Here is a 25,744-nt window from a genome sequence, read left to right as displayed (position 1 = left end):
CTGTGAACTTTCTCGTGCTTGCTCGTAACAGAAATAGTACATATAAATACTACACATTCATTACCACTCAGTAAAAACTCAACTTAAAACCATTAAGTCCACTACTACATCACCGTGCTCATATTCGCGAAGAATCAATAACTACCACCATTCTAAATTATCAATCTCATATCAACTTCTCTTAAAATAATCATTATTATACTTCCAAACATATATCCTTTACTAAATACGTATTTCCTCCACTTAAATCGTGGCATTTAGTATTTCAATCACGGTTCATGGACATATTTCACGACATTATGACCTTAATTCCATCATAACCTTAAATTATTGTAAACACATCTATCTATTTGGCAAGCATATCCTACTGCTGGTTCCTAACTTGACATTCTTTGATCATAACCAACGTACACGCGTACCTAAGTCTCTCTTTGACATAGTATACAACTCACTGTCACCTTAACGAACTCAGTATTTCACACTACATGGATCACATCTCGAACGTAGGCTTTCATCACTGATTGACTGCCTATGTATGGATTTGTCATTCATATACGAAGATTACCTAACCACCTTTGCTCTAATTCAATATACCACTTTCGTCGCTTCATTATTTCGCACGGAATAACTTAACAAATTGTATTATACTCGCATATGAATATAAAACATCACTGCATTAATTCAAAAACAAGACTTATCTGAATTCAGCAGCTCCAGTCGTCGGCATATGTCCAGCTGACAGGACATAGGGACACGCCTCCTTTTACTTCCCTAGGTGAATGGGAAATACTGGCATAATTCTCCTCTGGGCTTAGTCATCTCTCGGCAGGCAGCGCCATCCGACGGCACCCATTTGGGCAGTCTGGCCTATCATCTTCTTAGAACATCTTGCTCATTTCTGGACGAGTTGGAATAGAATAACAAACAGGATTAATTAGCATTGCCATCATGAATAGCTGTGATAATCTGCTTAACGCGAAAGATTGCTCTCTTTGAAAGAGTTGATCTACTTGACAAATAATAATCTTGGGGTAGTATAATTCTATGACTTGAAACGAACAGATTTTTCTCCTTTATCTTTCCAGGAGTTATTATAGGAATCCCACGTCTGTAGTTCTTTAACTTGGGTGATATAGAGTAATACGTCAGCAGAGACTGCCGTGACGTAAGCTTGTCGTAGTTTATGCTTGAGTTTCCATGTATTTTAAAGTTCGCGGAACGAAATTAATAATCTTCTGCTTGATCTGCAACGCAGCTTCCAATAAATCTGCTCCTTGTTTCTGCTGAAATGATCTCTTGTCGATACCTTCTTTAATTCTGACGTAGTTGCTTTCCGTCTTTGACTCTGATTTAGAAGTAGCAATTCAATCTCGTTTTCTTATTTTTTTTTTCAATAATTGTTAGTAACAATCTTCACATTCGTTCTTTTTCACTGCCTTCTGGATCTAAATTCTTTTCTCTAGCGCCTAAGGTAAATACTTTTGTTTTCGCTCGCGGTATCGTCAGACACTTTGACGTTCATTATTCTCGGAGACCTGGACTCCATCTTTGTCCTTCTTACGGACGGAACTTCTTATAACAGTGAAATGGCACAGTATAAAATGGCAGGGAGGGATTCAGTTAGGTGGAAATGTAGTAAGCAGTTTGGCCTATGCTGACGACTTGGTCTTAATGGCAGACTGTGCCGAAAGCCTGAAGTCTAATATCTTGGAACTTGAAAATAGGTGCAATGAGTATGGTATGAAAATTAGCCTCTCGAAGACTAAATAGATGTCAGTAGGTAAGATATTCAACAGAATTGAATGTCCGATTGGTGATACAAAGCTAGAACAGGTCGATAATTTCAAGTATTTAGGTTGTGTGTTCTCCCAGGATGGTAATATAGTAAGTGAGATTGAATCAAGGTGTAGTAAAGCTAATGCAGTGAGCTCGCAGTTGCGATCAGCAGTATTCTGTAAGAAGGAAGTCAGCTCCCAAACGAAACTATCTTTACATCGGTCTGTTTTCAGACCAACTTTGCTTTACGGGAGCGAAAGCTGGGTGGACTCAGGATATCTTATTCATAAGTTAGAAGTAACAGACATGAAAGTAGCAAGAATGATTGCTGGTACAAACAGGTGGAAACAATGGCAGGAGGGTACTCGGAATGAGGAGATAAAGTCTAATTTAGGAATGAACTCTATGGATGAAGCTGTACACATAAACTGGCTTCGGTGGTGGGGTCATGTTAGGCGAATGGAGGAGGATAGGTTACCTAGGAGAATAATGGACTCTGTTATGGAGGGTAAGAGAAGCAGAGGGAGACCAAGACGACGATGGTTAGACTCGGTTTCTAACGATTTAAAGATAAGAGGTATAGAACTAAATGAGGCCACAACACTAGTTGCAAATCGAGGATTGTGGCGACGTTTAGTAAATTCTCAGAGGCTTGCAAATTGAACGCTGAAAGGCATAACAGTCTATAATGATTAGTTACGGCTGTAGTTTCCCCATTGCTTTCAACCGTGTAGCAGTATCCACACAGTGAAGCCATGTTGAGTATTATTACAAGGCCATATCAGTCAATCATCTAGACTGCCGCCCTTGTAACTTCCAAAAGGCTGCTACTCCCCTTTTGATGTATAATGTTTCGCTTTCTTCATCTGCTGAGCTAGTAGTCATATAGACCTGCACTATTGTGGTGGGCATTGGTTTGGTATCTCTTTTGACAACAATAATCCTTTCACTATGCTGGTTGTAGTAGCTTCCCCACTGCCCTAGTTTCTTATTCATTATTAAACCAACTCCTGCATGTCCCGTCTGATTTTGTGTTGATAATTCTGTATACACCTGACCAAAAATCCTGCTCTTCCTGCCATTGTACTTTACTTAAACCAAGTACATGTAACTTTAGTCTATCCAGCTCCCTTTTCGGATTCTCTAACCTACCACAACGATTCAAACTTCTAACATTCCACGCTCCGGCTCATAGAATGTCAGTATCCATCTTTCTGATGATTACCCCCTCTCGCGTAGTCCCCACCTGGAGGTCCAAATGGGGGACTATTTTACCTCCGGAGTATTTTACCCGGGAGGAAGCCATCATCAGTACATCATTCATACAGAGAGAGCTGCATGTCCTCGGGAGTTAGTTACGCCGGTAGTTTCCCCATTGCTTTCAGCCGTGTAGCAGTATCCACACAGTGAAGCCATGTTGAGTATTATTACAAAGCCATATCGGTCAATCATCTAGACTGCCGCCCTTGTAACTTCCAAAAGGCTGCTACTCCCCTTTTGATGAACCATTCGTTAGTCTGGTCTCTCGACAGATACCCATCTGATATGGTTGCACCTGTTTCTGGGCTATCTGCTTCATGGGGACACACAAGCCTCTCCACCGTGGCAAGATCACATGGTTCGAAGGGTAGGTCATAGTATGTATATTACAGTATTGCCGGTCAAACTGGACACACTCAGTTATCCACACATTCGAGCTCAATCTATTATCGGTCTTCATATCATCACATATATGAAACCCTCCAAACACTTTCGTAGTACAAATGCTGATTGATAAAGATGCCGTCAGGGGAAAAAGTACAGGAAAAAAATCATAACTGTGCATACATTGAAGCTCAACACATAGAAGCTCATTTGTCTCCGTAGTTTCATACATTTAAATCTAAGAATTTCATTTTTGTCCGTATTGAACTGAGAATGGAAGATAGGAAACTTAAAAGGGTCCACCTTTTCAATACAATAAATGTTATAGTTTATTTACAACATATATTTACACGTGGGACTAGTTTCGACGCTGTTTGGCGTCTTCAGCCAAAATGTGGGAAATAGGCCAGCATGTAGACATTCAGAAGTGTGTGCGTGTGCGTTTTGTATTCAGAAATCATTCAAGGCGAATATTTTCGCACTGCAGGATGTGTGGTTAAGGTTATTTTTAATATGTATAACTTTTGCTTTCTCAACGATTCATTTGTTTCTATATTCGTCCCTGTTTTTATCTCCTCTTAAGATGTGTATTGTTTAATGAAACGCCTTGTGTAATATAAATGTCTACATGCTGGCCTATTTCCCACATTTTGGCGGAAGATGACGCCAAACAGCGTCGAAACTAGTCCCAAGTGTAAATATATGTTGTAAATAAACTATAACATTTATTGTATTGAAAAGGTGGACCCTTTTAAGTTTCCTATCTTCCGTTTCATACATTGACGAGAATCTAATATAAATTTTTATTTTGGAGGTTAAATGTAAATCCCTATTTTTAAATAACACTTATGAAAATGATCAATAAATTCTAAATGTAATTATAGAGGAATGTGGAGCATTCAATTTATTCAGTTATTTTTAGTATTCTAACAGATAGATCATGAAATACATTTTTTTACATAGCAAGCAAAATTACTTTCTTCATTGCATGAAAAAAAAAAATGAAACCAATGTTCTTGTTTCAGTTGTGTAGTGAAGTGGCTTGAACATCAGCATGAGCGGTTAGCAAGTTTAGACAAGGACTTTGAAGTACAGATGGAACAGCTGGTGATTGAAGTGATGCAGCACGTCCGTTTCCCCATGATGTCTCCTCGCCAACTTGCTGAGTTGCTGTTGTCGCCCCTTACAAAGACATACAAAGAATTCTTTGTGGAGAGAATGGCCATTGGAATGTCTTTCCATTCAGGTAAAAAGTAAATGATTTTATTATTGTTAATAATAATCATATTCATCATGATCATCATCATTCCCAGTGTGACTGTAGAGGTTGCTAAGGAAATGGAGAGTGAGATAGTTACTTGTTGATTTCCTCACTGAGTCTGAAGGTTGTAAAATGTGTAAAATGTATCAGTCTACTAAGCCTACTGAAATACATACCTACATGAACTGACGCAACAAATCATACTTCCAAATCATTCATCACAGCGAGTGGCTGTTTATGGCATTACTAGCAATTTTCATGCTTCATATTGTCAAAAATAATAAACTTGTTCTAGCCCACTGCAGAAGTCAATGTGTTGTAAACATTATACATCACAAGCAGTGGATCTGAGCTTATATAATAATTTCTTATTAACCCTTTGAGAGTCAGGTTTTCGAAGCACTGGCATACAACAAAAATAAAGTTGTTTTAATTTGTTCCACCTATTCAATACTTTTATTTTCACTTATAGTGGTTAGATAAATAGACTCTTAGTTAAATGGGACATGTTTCGCCCTCAATTACGGGCATCTTCAGCCTAAAAACAATCATCAAGAATACAACTAATATTAAAAGTGGAAGCTAAAAGTTTAGCCAGTTATTAAAATTCGGAACATAAAAGTGTGAAATATGATACAATATATAAAGATGCTAATGGAAAACTATGATTAAACTATAATCTTGTCGGAGACTAAAACTTCTTCCATTAAAATTCTAATTAAATATTTAATATTTAATATTTTATATGAACTGTTTTTAATTAGAATTTTAATGGAAGAAGTTTTAGTCTCCGACAAGATTATAGTTTAACTCTTTCCCGCGGATTGCGTAGTAAAGCGTACTGGAGTTGCACATTGTCTCCCGCGGGTTGCGTAGTAAAGCGTACTCGACTTTCAAACAGACTTCCTCTGCCATCTGTCTGCTAAACATATAACTTTTTGGAACCAGCAAATTCTCTACGCTTCCTAGATACTACTGGCATGCACGGAATCCTAAAATAAAGTGTTCTTTTATAAGTTTTCTTAGATAGAACAGACAGCTGACTGAATGTAAACACACTGCAGCAACATGGCTGCTCATAACCACTTGAATGCGGTGGATATTTGTTACAAATTAGATCAATATGTTGACAAATGCAATAGTAGTGAATTTGAAGTTGTAGATATGATAATAAAAATAATATGGGAAGCATTTGGGACAGGATATGAATCTGAGAGAAATCGAAATACGGCACAGGACAGGAAATGTTCATTCAGGTACCGTCTAGTTTTAAAATATTAGGCCTACTTGTAAAATACATAATTGTCAGTTTTAATCCTTCAGTTAATTATCATTCGGACTATGAGCCTCTACTTGATTACATAATAGCCTATTCCAACTAATGTCAGTTTATCTTCCAATCCCATTCATTCAAAAATTGCTTATAGTTTGTATGTCCGAGAGGAAGCACGATTTGCTATCGAAATATCTTCATCCGACTGATCCAGAAAATGAAACAAATTGGTAGATTCAGGGTGAATTCCTGCATTCTCTGCCTTACCAAGAAAATAAGAGCCCCGTCATGTCCAGCAATTTAGACTGACTTCAAGAACAAGCAATTTAACATTATGCACCATATTGGATGCTTCCTGATGTACCATTCCGAACAGGGGGGGGGGGGGGGGTCTTGCGTGTAATTAGGTGATCTCATTGTATCATTTTAGAATAACTATTGTGTATTTTCCATAGTTAAAAAATTTGAAATTGATATATTAAGTGGTTTTTACAGAAAAAAAATATTTAGTGAAGGTACTCCACAACTATACCTGACAAGCAAATTATTACTCTAGGTTTCGCCCGACAGTGAGTCAAAGATATTCCGTGGGAAAGGGTTAATCATAGACAGTTTTCCATTAGCATCTTTATATATTGTATCATTTTTCACATTTTTATGTTCCGAATTTTAATAACTGGCTAAACTTTTAGCTTCTACTTTTAATATTAGTTGTATTCTTGATGATTGTTTTTAGGCTGAAGATGCCCTTAATTGAGGGCGAAACATGTCCCATTTAACTAGGAGTGTATTTATGTAACCACTATAAGTGAAAATAAAAGTATTGAATAGGTGGAACAAATTAAAACACCTTTATTGTTGTTGAACTGTACATTTTCAATACGGACCTAAAATGAGGTTTATAGCACTGGCATACCCAATAATATAGGTTTCTGCACACTCATAAATAAACGTAATAAAATGAGATGCTCTCGTGGTGCTTGCTAAATAATGTTGAAATTATTTTATTACGTTGATTGATGTGGAAACACCATCTAGCAGTTCTGCGTCAGCTGGTGTTTATTTACAGCAGCGTCCAATGACTTGCATACGGCTAACACCCCTCAAGTACATTTGGTGATTGACTACGGGATCAACATTTACCATTTCCCGTTTACAATTGAATTAGTAATGATTAGCAGTGTTAGAACTAACATTTCTGTGAATATTAATACATGAAAGAGTCTCGATGATGAGCATACTCAAGATGCAAGAATTTAGAACTTAGTTATTTTCAGATTTACTCATAATTTCATCCCAGTTTTAATGTCAATGTATATATGTTTCATTTGTTTTATGTCAGTTGTGTGCATGTACATTTGTTTAGTTATTAGATGTTTTACATTAAGGCTGAAGATGACCAGCCCCGGTCGAAACTAGTCCCTAGTTAATGTAATTTAGAATATTGCATATTTATAATATTGAAAGGTGGACCATTACGACATTAATTTAATAATTATATTGTTATTTCATTTTTGCCTACTTCGACTTTTTTGAAACAGTACTTCTGAGTTCATTTTGATTAATCTACCATTTTCATTGTTATTTTAATTTAATTTTTTTTTTTAAACTATTAAGCGATAGTCTAACAAGCTTTTTAAACTGATAGGTAAGGTTTCCTTTAATTTTCATTATGTAATTTACGTTTGTGTGAATGGCTTTTGTGGAACTAAATTAGTTTTCTTAATATATAATTTTATTTTTAAAATTGATTTATTTGGGGATAGACCAGTGAGCTTTTTTTAATGGGTTGGTTAGTTTTCCTTTAATTTCCCATTATGTAATTTACATATACATGAACCATGGAACTATATATGTTGTTATTATCATTTTTATTATTAAGGGATTGTCTAACAAGCTTTTTAATGGATTGTTTAGTTTCCCTGTAATTTTCCATTATGTAATTTACGTTTACACATACGGTTTTTTTTTTTTTTAACAAGCTAATGGACCACTTAGGATCATACTACAACTTTTCTCTCTCATTGTGCAGAGTTTTCTCTGTGTCCAATATTCCTTCTATGTGCTCACTGTCCTGCTTTCGTTCATCTGTCCAGGCTCTTCCGGTCTTCTTAGTTGTTCCTGTGGCTTGAACCCCTTCCTAATTTTTTACTGACCGGGCGAGTTGGCCGTGCGCGTAGAGGCGCGCGGCTGTGAGCTTGCATCCGGGAGATAGCAGGTTCGAATCCCACTATCGGCAGCCCTGAAAATGGTTTTCCATAGTTTCCCATTTTCACACCAGGCAAATGCTGGGGCTGTACCTTAATTAAGGCCACGGCTGCTTCCTTCCAACTCCTAAGCCTTTCCTATCCCATCGTCGCCATAAGACCTATCTGTGTCGGCGCGATGTAAAGCCCGTAGCAAAAAAAAAAAAAAATGCTGTGTTTCTAAATGTATTCTTTTCTAACAGTTGGACCTCTGAGGTGTTTAACCTTTCTATCCTTCTTCATTTCTTTAATCCATGCAGTATTGGTCTTGTTTTTTTTCTTCTCCAGAAGTAATCAAATATCTGTATGCTAAATCTGTTTGCGTTCATTCGGTACAGATGTCTGAGAAACGCCAGTCTCCTTTTCTTTATGGTCTCCGAGATCCTTTCCTCCTTCTGGTAAACTTCTTTGTTGCTCCGAAGTTTCTATCCGCTTTCAGTTTGGACAGCTCCCATAATTTTTGTAAGGATTCTTCTTTCAAAAGACCTCTAGCTTCTCCAGCTTGTAGTTCATAAACAGGCATTCTGTTTTGACCACGGTGTTGTTAGCTTTCCAGGATAAGCACTTCTATTGTAAATGTTTTTTGTCAAGCCATATGCTCTCTCCGTTTTTGAGATACAATCTTCCACTGCAGCTTTTTTTTGTCCATTCTCCTGTATGGTCCCTCCAGGGTACTTGAACATCTTGATCCTTTCTATGTGCCCTATCTCATTTTCCAGGAATTTTGGCCCATCTTTGATATTCGTCATGAATTTGGTCTTTCTGCTAAGAACCACAGTCCTGTTTGGCTGGCGATTCTTTCCAGGAGGTTAATATGCATGGTTGCAACCTCGTAACTTTCTGACAGTTTAGGAAAGTCGTCAGCGAAAGCCAGGCAGTTGACTTTAATCCCTCCTGATTTTCTCCTTAGACAGATGGATTATCCCTTGATATCCAAGTTCTAGTTCCATTTTCTCACTATCTTTTCTAGGACACAGTTGAATAGGTGCTGGATAGTCCATCGCCTTGCCTCACGCCTATCTTGATTTCAAATGCTTGCGACAAATGCCCGAAAAATTTTACTTTGGAGATTGTGCCTATTAGGGTCTCTTTGATTATATTTGCCAATTTGGTTTTGACTCTAAATTCCCTGATGATCTTATCCAAGGTCTCTCTGTCTGCCATATCAAAAGCTTCTTCTTGGAATCTATAAACAACACTACAGTTTTCTTAACACTCATCATTCTGTGGCAGAGTACTGACTTCAGGTTGAATATTTGTTCGATATAGGAGCAGCCTTTCCTAAACCCTGCTTGGTATTCTCCTAGTTCTTCGTCCAGATTCACCTCTATTCTATTAAGAAGCAGGTTTACCGGGCGAGTTGGCTGTGCGGTTAGAGTCGCGTAGCTGTGAGCTTGCATCGGGGAAATAGTGGGTTCGATTCCCACTGTCGGCAGCCCTGAAGATGGTTTTCCGTGGTTTCCCATTTTCACACCAGGCAAATGCTGGGGCTGTTCCTTAATCAAGGCCACGGCCGCTTCCTTCCCACTTCCCAATCCCATCATCGCCATAAGACCTATTTGTGCCGGTGCGATGTAAAGCGAATAGGGGAAAAAAAAGCAGGTTAGATAGGATTTTATAGGTGATCGGGATGAAGGACATACCCCTGTAGTTGCTGACATCCTGTTTATCCCTTTCTTATCCAGTGAATGGATAAATGCTGTTTTCCATTCATCTGGGATTTTCTCCTTCTCCCATATTTCCTTGATGATTTGGTGAAGGTCATCTAAGATTTCCATTTCTGCCCATTTCAATATTTCTGCTGTTATAGAGTCTTCACCACTTGCCTTTTTTCTAATTTTTTTTAAAAATTATTTTTTTATTTTTAGGTTTTCAATGGTTTTGGTTATATCTGGACAAGGTTTTATAATGATAATCTACTACTCATGACATCAGGTACTAAAACACCTCTATTGCCCACATTGGCAAGCACACACCACTATACAACCATTTTATTACATCAACAGAGAGTAACTATTTGTCCCAATAGTGAAACAATATATGATTTAAAAACAAAAACAAAAGACAATAAAAACATTGTACCAACTTCGACATAATAAAAATATAACATAACCTAAACTTAATATACATACCACATTATATACACAAAATGTATCAAAAACAATCCAAATACCAACATTCCCACCTTTTGAAACATTTAATAACTAGTATAGTTCAAGATCCTTGCAAAATTTCTGAACTTTCTCTCTTGGCAACACCTTTTTAAACAGATCAGCTATATTATCAGAAGGAATATACTTAAATCTGACAATTCACTTCTGAACAAGTTCTTTACAAGCATGAAACATAATATCTATATGCTTCGACCTATCACTCACATCAGTATTAACACTTAACTTTCTAGCTGAAGCATTATCAGAATAAATTTCACATGGGGTAGCTGTCATATTCTCCTGTCCTAATTCAATGAGAACATCCTTAAGCCACAGGAGTTCCTTGGTTACATCTGCCATACTCATATATTCAGCTTTTGTTGTGGTTCAAGCAGCACAAGATTGTTTCTTGCTATACCATGATATGGCACCTCCTGAAAGAATAACTGAATATCCACGTACAAACCTTCTAAATTCTTTGTCCTCCCACAATCAGCATCACAGTACATTTGTACAGTCTGATTACCAATAAAAATTCAATTTTATATCTCTTCTCGCATACAGATACCTAAGCCAATATTTCAGTTTCCTCCAGTCTTGTTGAGTAGGACTCTCAAACCTTTGACATAAAATGGTGACAGCAAATGCAATATCTGGTCTAGAATTGTTTGACAGATATAAAAGACTTCCTACTGCACTTCTATACAAGCTAGAATCCAAACTTTCATCGTCATTGATGGCAAATACTCCAGTAGATTCCTCAGGCAACATAGTATACACGCTCTAATACAGTCTTCCATTTGCACCAGCCCCATACCCTGCTACCATTACACATCAACACAGTACATGACATATACGCGCAGATACTTACCTCGCTTACCTCTCTTCGTAAATTGCCGTGGATGGACTGGAACGAGCTAAAACAGATCGGAGCTGGATCCGTGCGTAGACAAAGGGAAGCGAAAGGACAGAAAGGCATGAACCCGTAACCCCCATGAATAAAAGAATGGATCAAGGAAACTGGGGTTTATTATAAACACACATAATATTAGAATGAAAACAGAAATGTGAGGCTGCATTAAAAATTACTTACATAACTGTAGAAAATTGAAACATCAAGTAGTATCCCGTTCAATGACATAGTAAGTTTCATGTAACAGGCCGCCAGTACACACGATCGCACTACACACTTACGTATGACAACATAGAATTTACAAATTTGTTTCAGAAAAATAATGTGACGTGAAACACATTATCGAAGGAATCAGAAAATGGAACCACTAAAGGAATAATACGGTCGCGGTAATACGGGCCGCGCACATATCAACAGTTTGCATCTGCGCTCCAAGCGAGCGTCCACTCGATGCTAGCGCGTTCCAACCAAAGCAAAGCACAGCCTCCCAAAAGGAGCAGAAGTGAAGGAGATGATGATGTTGCCACAGTTACAAAAACAAAAACTAATCGCCAACAATGGACCAAATAACGGCCTAGAAATATAAAATAGCACACTACACATGGCCCAAATCGGCCAACTAAAACGAAAAATGAAATAAAATAAAGAAAAAATTAAAATTGAAATTACGAGACATGGAGAGCACTATAGACTGTACACAAGCAGACAGCACAGGCGCGCGCGCGTGTGCGCGCGCGCGCGCACACACACACACACACACACACACACACACACATGTATGAACAAGAAGAGAGACCCAATATAAAATCGACCCAGATCAGGCCGGAGTGTAAAGGCACGCAACGTATACTATCGCACAGGATAGCGAAGGATATCATGGGCTCACGAGCATGGTTCGAACACCGCAGATACAATGCTGGACCGCCACAAAATATAGGCAAGGCTGATCCAAATATAATCGTAGCAATCACAACACTCGTCGACCCACTACACAGGACATCCAAATTGCCTCACGTGGACAAACATGGATTAAACCCCGTAGCGTCAAATCACACAATACACCAATGCTCAGCCATGATGTCAAATGATAAGTAAACAAAAATGCATGGTCTCAAAACCCACAAACAGACACAGGCCCAAACAAACAGATAGGTAAATACCACTCTCCGTTCCCACGCGTGTGCACACAAAGAAACGAAAAATTAAAACACACACATAAAATGAAGTAATTAAGAGCCTGCAAAGGCAGGTGATAAAAGACTACCAAAATACAATCACACAGAACAGTTTTTGTAACTGGCATGAAAATGAAATAAAATGAATGAATACCTGGGAGCAGCAATCAGGAGTCTCGAAATATTTACCTCAATCAAAATAATAACTTCAAGCAGAGAACCGAGCCTTGAAACAAGTAAATCCACGATAATAGCAATTCGCAGATCAAAAAGCACATATTAAATTCCAGTCTGCTTATGACGTTTGATCCGACCATTGTTGGCATCGCGAGCAGACCAACTTAACACTCGGAGAGCGAGAGACAGACTGTGTCAAAGAGACTGTGTATAAACACAGATGGCAAGAGCGCCATCTTCAGTGAGAAACTATAGGTTTCACGTCACATTCGGGTAATGTTATCGCTAATGGCGACAACGACAGTCAAGGAGAAGTAGGAATAAAGGAAGTGCACCACCAAGACAGGCTTGGTTCGGCACACCTTCCCTACACACTCCGGAAAATGAGACCTTTCCTGGTGATCAGCCAGAAGGGCTCATTTTACCAATGGATGCCACTTAAATTTAAGTGCGCGCACTTATTCCCCCAAAAACTTATAACTAAACTTAATCTAGGTGCAATGATATAAACAATTTAAAATAACAAAACATTATGCACAAGGATGAAAATGTATGCAGGCATAAATGTTTTTTCCTTTCTTTCCTTCTGTCATCATTAGTTATTAAGAACTCGCGGAGAGAGATGTGGCTCTATGAGTCCTATCACACACCAACACAGACCCGCGGAGAACAGCAGACGTTAAGTAAACATATATAGTTCATATATATATATATATATATATAGTTCTTGTATCGTAGGTTATGATCTTCATTTCCGTGTTTACGTTTTATGAAATAGAGTTTGAGTCAGCCCATTTTATGTGAGCCCATACAGACTTGTAAACATAGACATCTTAATTAATTGCACATTTGTACATCATTTCTTACAACAGGTCATTGTTTCCTGGAACAAAAACAAAAGTTTAAGTACACGCCCTTCAAAACTGGGTAGGTGTTTTACTCAAATCGAAGTACCGTGCAATTATCAAATAAGTTAAATAGAAAGGATTACGAATTCCTGGCGTAAAATCGTTTCAGCGTGGAGACGTGTGCTTTGGACTGCACACGGCTGGAAAGATCCCCAAGTTTGACTGTGACAGGTCCCAAAAATTCAATGATCCTCCTGGGTTCGGACCATTTCTGACACAGTTTTCCAGTAATGTGATCCACGGCTGAACTGACGGGAAATCTTTTTACTAACACCAAGTCTCCGACATGGAAAGGTACAGATATCCTCCCCTTATTGTACCTCTTAGCCACCCTATCTCTGGCTTTGACAAGGTGCTCAGAGGCTATCTTCCATTTTTCCAGTACGCTCTGGTGGCGGGAAGGCTCTGAAAGATACCTGATATTCCACCTCAAGGAAAGCGGATCGTTGAGTACTCTACCTAGGAATAGCTCGGCAGGAGTGAACCGGCTGGATTCGTGGACTGCAGTGTTGAATCCCAGGCTGAAAAAAGAAAGGTAACAATCCCAGAGGGATTGTGTGTTACAGTGAAAAGCAGACAAGCATATTTTTAAGTTACGATGGAACCTCTCAACAAGGTTCGGCTGAGGGTGATGGGGACTGAGGCGAACATGGCGGATCCCCCATGAAAAGCAAAGATTGCGAAAATTCGCGCTGGTGAAAACAGAGGAGTTGTCAGAAACCAGTACTCTAGGTGGGCCAAAAATTCTGAAAATATGTTTAGACAGCAAGTTTACAGTAACGTTGAAATTGATCTTGCGAACTGGGAACAGCCAGATGAATTTAGAGTAATCATCAATAACAGATAGAATCCCAATGTTGCTATTTCGAGATTTCGTTAAGGGTCCAAAGAAATCAATGAATAATTTCTCGCCTGGAAAATTGGCAACGCCGGCAGAGTGCAGACCGACCTGACTATTTTGGGCTGGTTTGCATTTTTGACAGACGTCACATGATCTGACGTATCCGAAAACATCTTTTTTCAAGTTTGGCCAGTAGTAGATACGGGCAGTTTTGTGAAAGGTCTTTAATTGGCCAAGATGAGCGCCTAAATAGGAATCATGGTAGTAATTTAAAATCATGGGCCTTAAATTCAGAGGGACGAAAATTTTAGAGGAGTGACTGCGAGGATTATTGTGGTACAGAAGTCCCTGTTTCAATTCAAAGGACTCACAACCCGGTTCCTTCCTAGAAAGCTTGTCAATCAGACGAACACATTCATCATCTTTCTTTTGAAACTCGGACAGATCAATGAAACTGAGAGGGTAATTCTGAAGTACACAGGCAGGAAGATAATTATCGGGACTGCACCCAATCTCGCAATCAGCTGTTTCAACACCATCAAACATGCGCGAGAGACAATCGGCAACAATGTTGTCCTTTCCCCTGATGTGTACAACAGTGAAATTATATGAAGATAATCTGAGAATCCAGCGAGCCGTTCTTCCTAACCTTTTGACATTTGCACTCATCCAAGACAACGCCTGATTGTCAGTATGGACCCAAAAATGCCGATGCTGGAGATAGGAATGGAATTTTTCGACGCCAAGGACTACGGCTAAACATTCCTTCTCGTATATGGAATATCTAGTTTCAGAGTCGAGTAATCTCTTGCTAAAATAGGCAATGGGAGCTAGGCTACCATCCTCAAGCTTTTGATTCAGTACAGCCGAGACGGCTATGTCACTAGCGTCACACTGAAGGACAAATTCGCCATTAAAGTCGGGACTGTGCAACACCGGGGCTCGACAGAGGGCATCTGTAAGTTAACAAAAGGCTAGTTCCTGAGCATCGCTCCAGAAGAATCTAACATTTTTTCTTTTTAGAGAATTTAAAGGGGCTGAAATTTCAGAGATGTTAGGGATGAACCTACTATAAAATCCAATCATGCCGAGAAATCTACGGACACCACGGAGATTTCTTGGTCTGGGGAAGTCACGAATACATTAAACTCTGTCGGGATTAACGGAAATGCCGGACCCGGAGACAACATGACCTAAGAATTTAATTCTTCTCTAACATAAAGATACTTTCTCAGGGTTGATGGTGAATCCGTGTCTTTTCAATCTGTTAAAGAATTCCCGAAGATGACTAATATGCTCTTCAAAGGTGTTAGAATAAATAACGATGTCATCTAAATACGAAAACAGGCAGGAAAATTTCAGATCACCGAAGACAGAATCAAGAATTCGACTCAGCGCTTGTCCACCTACCGAAATGCCCATCGGTACCTTATTGAACTGGTACAAGCCAAAGGGCGTGGCAAAAGCTGTAAATTCTCGGCAAGAGGGTTCGAGAGGAATTTGAAAATAGGCGGAATTAAAATCAAAAACAGAATAATATTGGGCTTTTCCAAAAGATTTAAGCGCGGATTCGATGGTCGGAAGAGGGAAGCTGTCGAATACCACATTCCGGTTCAAGGATCGATAGTCGATCATGAGGCGAGGCTGGCCGTCTTTCTTGGGAATCAGAAAAGCGGGGCTACTGAAGGAGGACTTAGAGGGGCTGATGACACCTTTCTCCAACAATTCATTAATGCATTTCCTCATGGCAGCAAGCTTGGGAGGAGAGCAACTAAAAGGGGAGTGCCTAACGGGAGTAGGGTCTTTCAGTCTAATACAGTACGAAAATTCTTTAGCACAACCTAATTTTATGGTAAGCACATCGGGGAAATCACTTAGGAGATCGTTAAGCATGGAGGCTTGATCGTTGGACAGGTCAGATAAATCGATTAGAGGACTGTGGTTCGAAACAAAACATAACGGTGTATTATTGGTAGGGCACTCAAATGGAAAGTTCTCATTAGATCGAAAACGAAAAGCGAATGAGCGGCTGATAAAGCCAATGGACAATCCAGTGGCTAACATAAAATCAGCACCAAGGATCAGGGGAACAGACAGTTCGGTGACAGTGTTGAAATTCCAATCCCAAGAAAAGTTATGAATTTTGAAATGGATTTTGGTACGTTCTTTGGGACACATGCGGTGACCGTCGGCTGACATGTAGGTTATAGAACATTCGCGATCTCGAAGATATTTTATATTCATTCCCTCCAACACAGATTGATTTATGAATGAACTAGAAGATCCAGTATCAAGCAAAGCGTATACAGTGCGCGAACCAGAATGAATTTTGGCCCAGGGTAACGAAAAGGGGAGTCCACAAATTTGGCGATGAGCAAAGGTTTTAGGCACCAACGGCGGGCCTTCACGTCGGTGCAGGGTTAGTTTCCCTGCTTTCCGTTACATCAGGGGCAAATGTTGCGGAATACGTCGGCTAGACCACATTGATAGCACTTCACAGAAGGTTTTGAATTACATTGTTTGAAGCCGTGCTCCACAATTCCAACATCTGATAGAAGTTGCCGTGTTACGACGGGGAACATTCTGATCAGGGAGCGCGCTGGATTCGCGGCCGGGTGAGCGAGGGGACTCGAAACGGTCGCTAGGGCGTTCAGTAGATGATGCACAGGCAGATGACTTGGCAAAGGAAACAGATTTTGATGCAGAACGACAGGCGACGTCAGGAAAAGAGCAACTGGAGGGCGGGGGCGGTGGTTGGTACAGGTGATTCGACTGAAGAGTAGACTCGTATTCACGGCCTAGATTCACAATGTCGTCGACGGAGTTTACTTCCGACCTTTTGATAAACAATTTGTAATTTGGGGCAAGATTTCAATAGAATGTATCAAAAATTTCTGTCTCATGAACTTCGATATCCAAGCGATTAAACAAAGTGAGGATGCCGGTCGCATACTCGTCAATAGGTTCCTCAGGACCTTGTGTCCTATGAAGAATCTCCTGTTTTAAAATGAAATTCATGTCTGACAAACCAAACCTAGTTTTAAGCTCCTTAGTAAAGTCGGACCAACTATGAATTTTATATTTCACCAGACGGAACCATTTGCTCGCACATCCCTCTAACATACCAGGAATAACAGGGATAAAGGAATCTAGGGGCATTGAAGCACATGCAGCAACATCTTCGACCCTCTCCAAAAATTCAATAACTGAAAAACATTTCTCCTCACCGGAGAACCTCAAATTCCACTTCCGGATAATATCAAGAGCAATGTTAGGTAGGGGCGTACAGTTAGTAACCGGGTGTGAAGTACGACAAACAGGCTCACTGTTGGTATCAGAGATAAATGCACTAGATCGATTGTTTACCATAGCATTGGCATTGTTGTTCTTGTTATTTGAATGAATGCAAGAGCCATCGTTTGATGCGCTCGAAACGTTTTGTTGATCAACACAAGTAGGGTTTATACACACAGGGTCTTGTATATTCTCCATATCGTCAGACAGAATAGATAATGGGGAGGATAATATACAACAATGGTAAACTTAAAAACTGAAATTATACACAATATGCGAGGGAAAGTATGTCACAGAATAACATAATTTAAGATCCATTCACAGTAGTGTCATTCAAACGTAAAGAAAAGAGGTCGAGTTACAAACGAATCCAGCTCTGTTTCACCGAAATTCAACCTCTCGATGAAACTTTCCAGTCACGAACCGCGCTCTGCCTACCATTTGCACCAGCCCCATACCCTGCTACCATTACACATCAACACAGTACACGACATATACGCGCAGATACTTACCTCGCTTACCTCTCTTCGTAAATTGCCGTGGATGGACTGGAACGAGCTAAAACAGATCGGAGCTGGATCCGTGCGTAGACAAAGGGAAGCGAAAGGACAGAAAGGCATGAACCCGTAACCCCCATGAATAAAAGAATGGATCCAGGAAACTGGGGTTTATTATAAACACACATAATATTAGAATGAAAACAGAAATGTGAGGCTGCATTAAAAATTACTTACATAACTGTAGAAAATTGAAACATCAAGTAGTATCCCGTTCAGTGACATAGTAAGTTTCATGTAACAGGCCGCCAGTACACACGATCGCACTACACACTTACGTTTGACTACATAGAATTTACAAATTTGTTTCAGAAAAATAATGTGACGTGAAACACATTATCGAAGGAATCAGAAAATGGAACCACTAAAGGAATAATACGGTCGCGGTAATACGGACCGCGCACATATCAACAGTTTGCATCTGCACTCCAAGCGAGCGTCCACTCGATGCTAGTGCGTTCCAACCAAAGCAAAGCACAGCCTCCCAAAAGGAGCAGAAGTGAAGGAGAAGAAGATGTTGCCACAGTTACAAAAACAAAAACTAATCGCCAACAATGGACCAAATAACGGCCTAGAAATATAAAATAGCACACTACACATGGCCCAAATCGGCCAACTAAAACGAAAAATGAAATAAAATAAAGAAAAAATTAAAATTGAAATTACGAGACACGGAGAGCACTATAGACTGTGTACACACACACGCACACACGCGCGCGCACACACACACACACACACACACACACAAGAAGAGAGACCCAATATAAAATCGATGTATTTTCGCACTACAAGATGTGTGGTTAAGGTTATTTTTAATATGTATAACTTTCCCTGTTTTCATCTCCTTGTAAGATGTGTATTGTTTAATTTCCTGTTGTGTATGTTTATCAGGAACTCAAGGGAGACTTCATTAGTTAGTCAGATCATAGAAAGAATGATGAACTCTTCTCAGAAGAACTCTTAAGGTTTCACCTTATTTTTTCCCCGCCTGCTGGCTCTTTAGAAGTGTGTGCGCATGCGTTTTGTATTCAGGAATCATTCAAGGCAAATATTTTCGCACTGCAAGTTGTGTGGTTAAGCTTATTTTTAATATGTATAACTTTGCTTTCTCAACGATGCATGTGTTTCTACATTCGTCCCTGTTTTTATCTCCTCGTAAGATGTGTATTATTTAATGTAACACCTTGTGTAAAAAACTGGGTTATATGAAGGAGTTATATCATGTTCAAAATCATGCTTTCACATCTCTGCACAATATTTAAAATGAAATTTTACCGTTGGTCTTTATAGCTATTGTTGAGAGTGAAGGAGAATTTCCTGTTTTGTATGTTTATCAGGAACTCAAGGGAGACTTCATTAGTTAGTCAGAACATAGAAAAATGAGAACTCTTAAGGTTTCACTTTACTTTGTCCTGCCTGCTGGCTCTTCAGAAATGTGTGCACGTGTGTTTTATATTCAGGAATCATTCAAGAAGAACAGTTTCGCACTGCAAGATGTGTGTTTAAGGTTATTTTTAATATGTATAACTTTTGCTTTCTCAACGATTCATTTGTTTCTATACTCGTCCCTGTTTTTATCTCCTTGTAAGATGTGTATTGTTTAATGTAACGCCTTGTGTAATATAAATGCCTAAATGCTTGCCTATTCCCACATTTTGGCTGATGATGACAACGCAAATCAGCGTTGAAACTAGTTCCAAGTACAAGTACATGTTATAAATAAACTATAACATTTTTGTATTGAAAAGGTGGACCGTTTTAAGTTTTTCCTATCATCCTTTCTCAGTTCAATACGGACAAAATGAAATTCCTAGGTTTAAACGTCCATTGAGTGCGCCACTCGGCACTCTCCGCTGGGAGTAAGCTGAATCGTGTGCCGTAAGCTCGCCATTCCTGTGAATCGATTCACTCGGACACTTGAATGAATCGATACACTGCTTCGAATCATGCATTCAGTAGCCAACACTACACCACACACAACACTGTCCTCCACCACGATAACACGCAGTTACCTGCACATGGCAGATGCCGCCCACCCTCATCGGAGGGTGTGCCTTACAAGGGCTGCACTCGGCTAGAAATAGCCACACAAAATTATTATTATAATTATGTACAGAAAAATCAATATGTAGTGCTTTTGAAGGAAGTATTATCTACCTAATTACAAATTTTAATTAACATGTTAATTAAATTTCATGAAAGAATAAAAAATTTCAAGAAATTCAAAACTTTTTTTGAAAAACTATTAATTATATCGAATGAAATTTTTATTATATCTCTACTTTTATGTAGGTGACATTCCCACAAAGTTTTGTGAAAATCCATGCATTAGGTAAAAATATCTCATCTCCAGAGTGTTGCCTTAAGATTGTTAAATAAAAGTAAGTAAGAATGTTTATTTTTCCTTGAGCAGACACAATAAATGAAGGGAAACACTTTTCTTCCTACAGTATCATGAATGATGTATCAGCATAGATGGTATTGTTTCTAGTTAATTGCAAAGAGACATCATCATTAGGGAATATAATTACTCTCTCTGGATCATTTAATCTGGAATCAACTGTTGGAATTGTGTTCCTTTCAGAGTTTTATCATACAAGTCCATAAACACACAATCTTGTAAATATCTTGAAAAGGCTGGACGTCCGACATTCTGTTTCCTGTTCACCATCTGTACCATTGCAATGCTTTCGGGTAGTAGCATTAACGCTTCTTCATCTTGTATTTTGGAAAGTTCTCAAATAGCTATGGCTTGGGGTGGTTCATTTGGATGAGTTTCAGCTATGAGTTTCACTCTAGCAACAATTTCCTCTACCCAGATCTCAGATGAATTTGCAATATTGCAACTCTTTCAAGATTTCTAGGCCTTTTTCTGCATTCCTCTTGATGACGTATCTTGCATTACATATCTCTCATCGCCAGTACCTCCTCTGCCCATTTCTGTTGTGAGGATGAGGATGATTATGATGATGATGATAAAATATATTTATACAATAGGCTGCCATAGTCATCATCCACTACTGCAAAACCTTCATTCTGAGACTCGTGTCTACATACTTCTCCAGGCCCCCCCACAAAAAGAAGAGGAATTTCTCGGTTTTGAAAATGAACCAGAAGCAGAAATACAACAGTTTTGATGTGCTCCAGGGGGGCCAAAGATGATTTGTTCGGGAACACAAAACATACCATGCTTACTCTACCAGGAAAGGTGTCTGTGAGGGTTTGCTTAGTTATAGCCATCGACTTCACACTCCCAGATAATGTTCGTGAGCTCTCCACGATGTACAGAATCATATGCCTTCTTGAAATCTACAATGGTTAAGATTGCCTCTTGGTTTCTCATTGATCTTACTTTGAATAATGATTTTAGGATGCATATTTGCTCTGCAGATGAATGCCCTTTTCTGACCCCTATCTTATGTTCACCTATCTGTGTATCAAAATGAGTTTCAAATTGAAAAGATGGCGCGCGCTGTACAACGCGAGTAAATGTGCTCCGCAATCCACCTGCCATATCAGCCAGATAATAATTATTTTAATATTCGTGGGTGTGCTAGTGCTTTATTTAAGTGTGAACTTCAATAGCCGGTTTCGACCCTTTACATATGCATACATATCTATGTGATAAAGCTATGATTAAGATTGTATTGTCAAAGGAATGCCATACGATAATAAACATTAGGTCACATCCAAACGGGGCATGTCGTAACGTGAAATGGTGTATATGTCACTATGTGCAACAATGCATTGTATGTCTAAAATAGTGTGTTTAAGGTCTTAAAATTAGTTGATAAAACACATCTCTACTTAAAACTAACATATATATATGTACAAGATGAATACAATATATGGGAGCACTTCATGCACATGAACGTTTGTGTCTTGTTTGTTGTTCAATTCATCGGCTGACTCCCGTGTTCAAGTCTTATTTACACAGTTGTACACTCAGCTGCTGTTCCTGGAGTTTAAATAATATGGTTTGCTTGTAAAATTGTATAAGTAAAAGATTTGTCTTCATGTATGTACATAGAATAAAACACTTTCCAATTTTAAAAAGGTGCCAGACGTATGGATAAAATTAGGCTAAAATATGTTCAGCTCTGCTGTGTGTGTTGCCTAATGTTAAAATCAAATAATTTTGTCCTGTGACGTCCATAGAATTTGAGTGACATTGGGTTCAAAGTAGTGGCTCCTTTCACATTTGTAGCTGTGCAGTGATGTTATATTTATCTGTGGAAGATAAGATTGAGCTATGAGTGATATTTATGTTGGAGGAATGTCTAAGGATTGTGTGTGCTAATTTGAATATGTACTTACTGTTGTTGGTGTGGCTGAGATGTGCTTGTTGTGTACTACTTCGTGTTCTTCCTGGGCTCATACTAGCTGCTGTGAGGGAAAGGGAAGGAGGGGTAGGGAGAGTTGCTGTTGTAGGGGTGGGGGTAGAGCTGGGTGTGTTGTTTGATGTTTTTCTGTCGCGTGTCGCGTTCTGTTTATCGATTATCTTAAGGTAAGAGTTTTTTAGGGCGGGGATAACTGTGTTGAAGATGATGTTAGTTTTTTCTGTGATTTCATTTATGTTGTAATTTGGATTGGTATACTGATCTAGAGTGATGTAAAATTCTTCTGTTATGTTCAGCAGGGGGCCTTTGGGGTTTATGTTCAGGATTTGCATGTCGTTCTCGATGTTTGTGAAACTGTGTTTATAGTCTACAACATGTTGCCCTAATGATTGTGTTTTACCGCGTTTATGTGTTCATTATATCAGGTTAGGAAGTTTGTACTGGTGCGTCCGACATAGCTTGTCTCACAGTTATTGCATTTGATATGGTATACCCCTGAGTAGTTGTATTTGTTGTTACTGTTGATTGTCCTGACATCGTGTATGATATTGGTACTGTTGTGTGTAGTTCTAAATGCTATTCTTAGGTTATGTTTTTTTTAAATGTTAGTTATGGCGTATATGTGTACATTATTGAAGGTGAATAGTGCGTAATCTTTCTTGGATTCGTCTGCTTTTGTTAGTGTGGTTTTGGGTTGGGATTTTATTTTGTGAATGATTTTGTTGATCATTTGTTTCTTGTATCCATTGTTTTTAGCTATGTCGTGAATTAGTTGTAATTCTTTGTGTAGATCTTCTTTTGTTAATGGTATATTGAATGCTCTGTGTATCATGCTCTAGTAAGCTGCTCTTTTGTGTGTGTTGGGGTGAACGGAATCTATTTTAATTGTATTTGAGGTATGCGTGGGTTTTCTGTATATTCTGTAAGAAAGGTGGTCTTCATGTCTAGTTATCGTTATATCCAAGTAGTTTAGATTGCGATTGTTTTTGGTTTCCATGGTAAATTTTATACGGGAGTCTATTGTGTTGAGTTTATCTAATATATCAGTTTCATTTGTGGATCTATTGTCGATGATGACGAAAATGTCATCAACAAATCTACACAAAAATAAGATATTGTCTATTTTATTAATTGATATATGCTCTAAATGGTCAATATAAATTTCGGCGAGTTATCCAGAAGTGGGAGATCCCATCGGTAAACCTTGTTGCTGATAAATAGTATCATGAAATTTAAAGTAGTTGTTACTAATGGCATAATTAAGTAATTTAATGAACTCTTCTATTTCTAAAGTGCTTAGAGTGCTGTGACTTTTTAGATTAGATTCAATGATTTCTATTGTTTTTTTTGTGGGAATGTTCGGGTACATGTTTATTATGTCAAATGATGCGAGATTATGATATGGTTTAATCTTTAATCCTTTCGTTCTATTACAAAAATCTATTGAATTCCGTACTGTTTTGTTAGCTGAGAATGTGTAGTGCTTTTTGAGGAATCTTTGAATAAATTGTGAGAGTTTATAGGTTGGGCTTGCTCTGTAGTTAATAATAGGTCTCATTGGTATATGTTCTTTGTGTATTTTGGGATAAGCTTTAGCAGTTGGTATTTGAGGATTCATTACTATAAGTTTAGAGAATTCTACTTCAGTTAAAAGAAAGTGTGTGTTTTTTATTTAAATAAAAACTCAAACATCACACTCTGTCGAACATACATTGTATATTAATCCTCCATAGTAATAAACCAGATCTAGCAATTAAAAATTTATTATAAGTGCTGATAATATTGGACACGTCACCAGTCAGTTATGTACTTCAACTTCATGTACAGCTTCAACTGGAGCTGAATAAATGAAAAATCATTATAAATCATTATAAAATTAGATTTGTGTTGAAACAAAGACATTTTCATTTAGCAAGGGAGTGAATTCTTTGTGCTGTTAGAAAATGAAATATTCATATATTACATTAAAAACAAGGAAGAAATGAAGTGAAGAATGTAACATTGAAAATTTAGATTATGCAAGGATAGAGGGCACCTGCAATACCCCACTCTACTCGCACATTAGAATTAATGCTGACATTGAAGCAGTTCTGTTGGTTACAGCAAAGAAAGTTGATTTGACCATGGTTCAAATCCATTATTGAGTGTTTTAAAGATATTTTCTACATTTGATTAGTGTTCATTGATTGAAAATTGCAGCTAAAGCTGAAATCTATTAAAAATGTTCTATCAACAAAATATTTATGAAAGAAAGATGGACAGGAGGTGAAACTTGAAATTGTCAGCTCAATGAATAGTGGTAATGGAAAGGAGCAAACAAGTGAAAATCAGGTCAGAAATAGAAAGAAACACTTAAAGAACATACAGCAATAGGATAAACACTGACAGGTCAGTATGGAAAGAGGGAGAGAAAAAAAAAAGCACAAAAGGACAAGAATAAACTCCACATCTTTATACACTGCTGTCTTCAAATAGGTGGGCTCTCACCTCATTAATCCGAGTCCTTCTGCATCCTCAACCCCCTCCCCAAAAAGTTCATTTCTACTTCCCAGCTTCATCTGGAAGGCAGACTTCAGCACTTATTAAGGGACCCTTTTGACAGATCTTCAGTCTTAATGTGAGAAGTGTAGGCTAAGAAGAAAGGCAGAAAAAACACAGGATAAGGGAAGAGACAAAAATTGATATGAATACAGGTGGTAAAAGACATAAGACAAACACAAAAGGAGGAAAGTAACCCAACGAGTCGATATAGGGAAGGGAACCAACACATGCAAATTTAGTCATATACAAGATGTAACAATAAGTTACACTCAGACTTTCAGAACACATTCCTCACAACAGAGCTCGATACCTGCAGTCGCTTAAGTGCGGCAAGTATCCAGTATTTGGGAGATAGTGGGTTCAAACCCCACTGTCGGCAGCCTTGAAGATGGTTTTCCGCGATTTCCTATTTTCACGCCTTAATTAAGGCCACGGCCGCTTCCTTCCCAGTCCTAGCCCTTTCCTGTCCCATCGTTGCCATAAGACCTATCTGTGTCAGTGCGACGTAAAGCCAATAGAAAAAAAAACCATTCCTCACACGTAGAGAAAGAAAATACACTGGTGGACAAAAAAAAAAGGATTACTTTAATTTAAGAGCAATTTAAGCTTTGCTTTTTCATTCCTAAAACATGTTGTTATAAAATG

General features: G+C 38.5%; 1 protein-coding gene across 3 annotated transcripts in view; it reads left to right on the top strand.

The window, feature by feature from the left end:
• The window catches only part of Tango10 (transport and golgi organization 10), a 216,382-nt gene that overhangs the window by 178,835 nt on the left and 11,803 nt on the right, over positions 1-25,744 (top strand). For all 3 annotated transcript variants that reach the window (XM_067137913.2, XM_067137911.2, XM_067137912.2), the window contains one exon: positions 4,446-4,666. In XM_067137913.2, the coding sequence (XP_066994014.1) occupies positions 4,446-4,666 (221 nt within the window). The remainder of the gene's footprint in view (positions 1-4,445; positions 4,667-25,744) is intronic.

The sequence above is a fragment of the Anabrus simplex genome, chromosome 1 (genome assembly GCF_040414725.1).
Source record: "Anabrus simplex isolate iqAnaSimp1 chromosome 1, ASM4041472v1, whole genome shotgun sequence".
NCBI lineage: Eukaryota > Metazoa > Arthropoda > Insecta > Orthoptera > Tettigoniidae > Anabrus > Anabrus simplex.
Note: the sequence above shows the minus strand (reverse complement) of the source record. Positions and strands in the feature narration are given on the sequence as shown.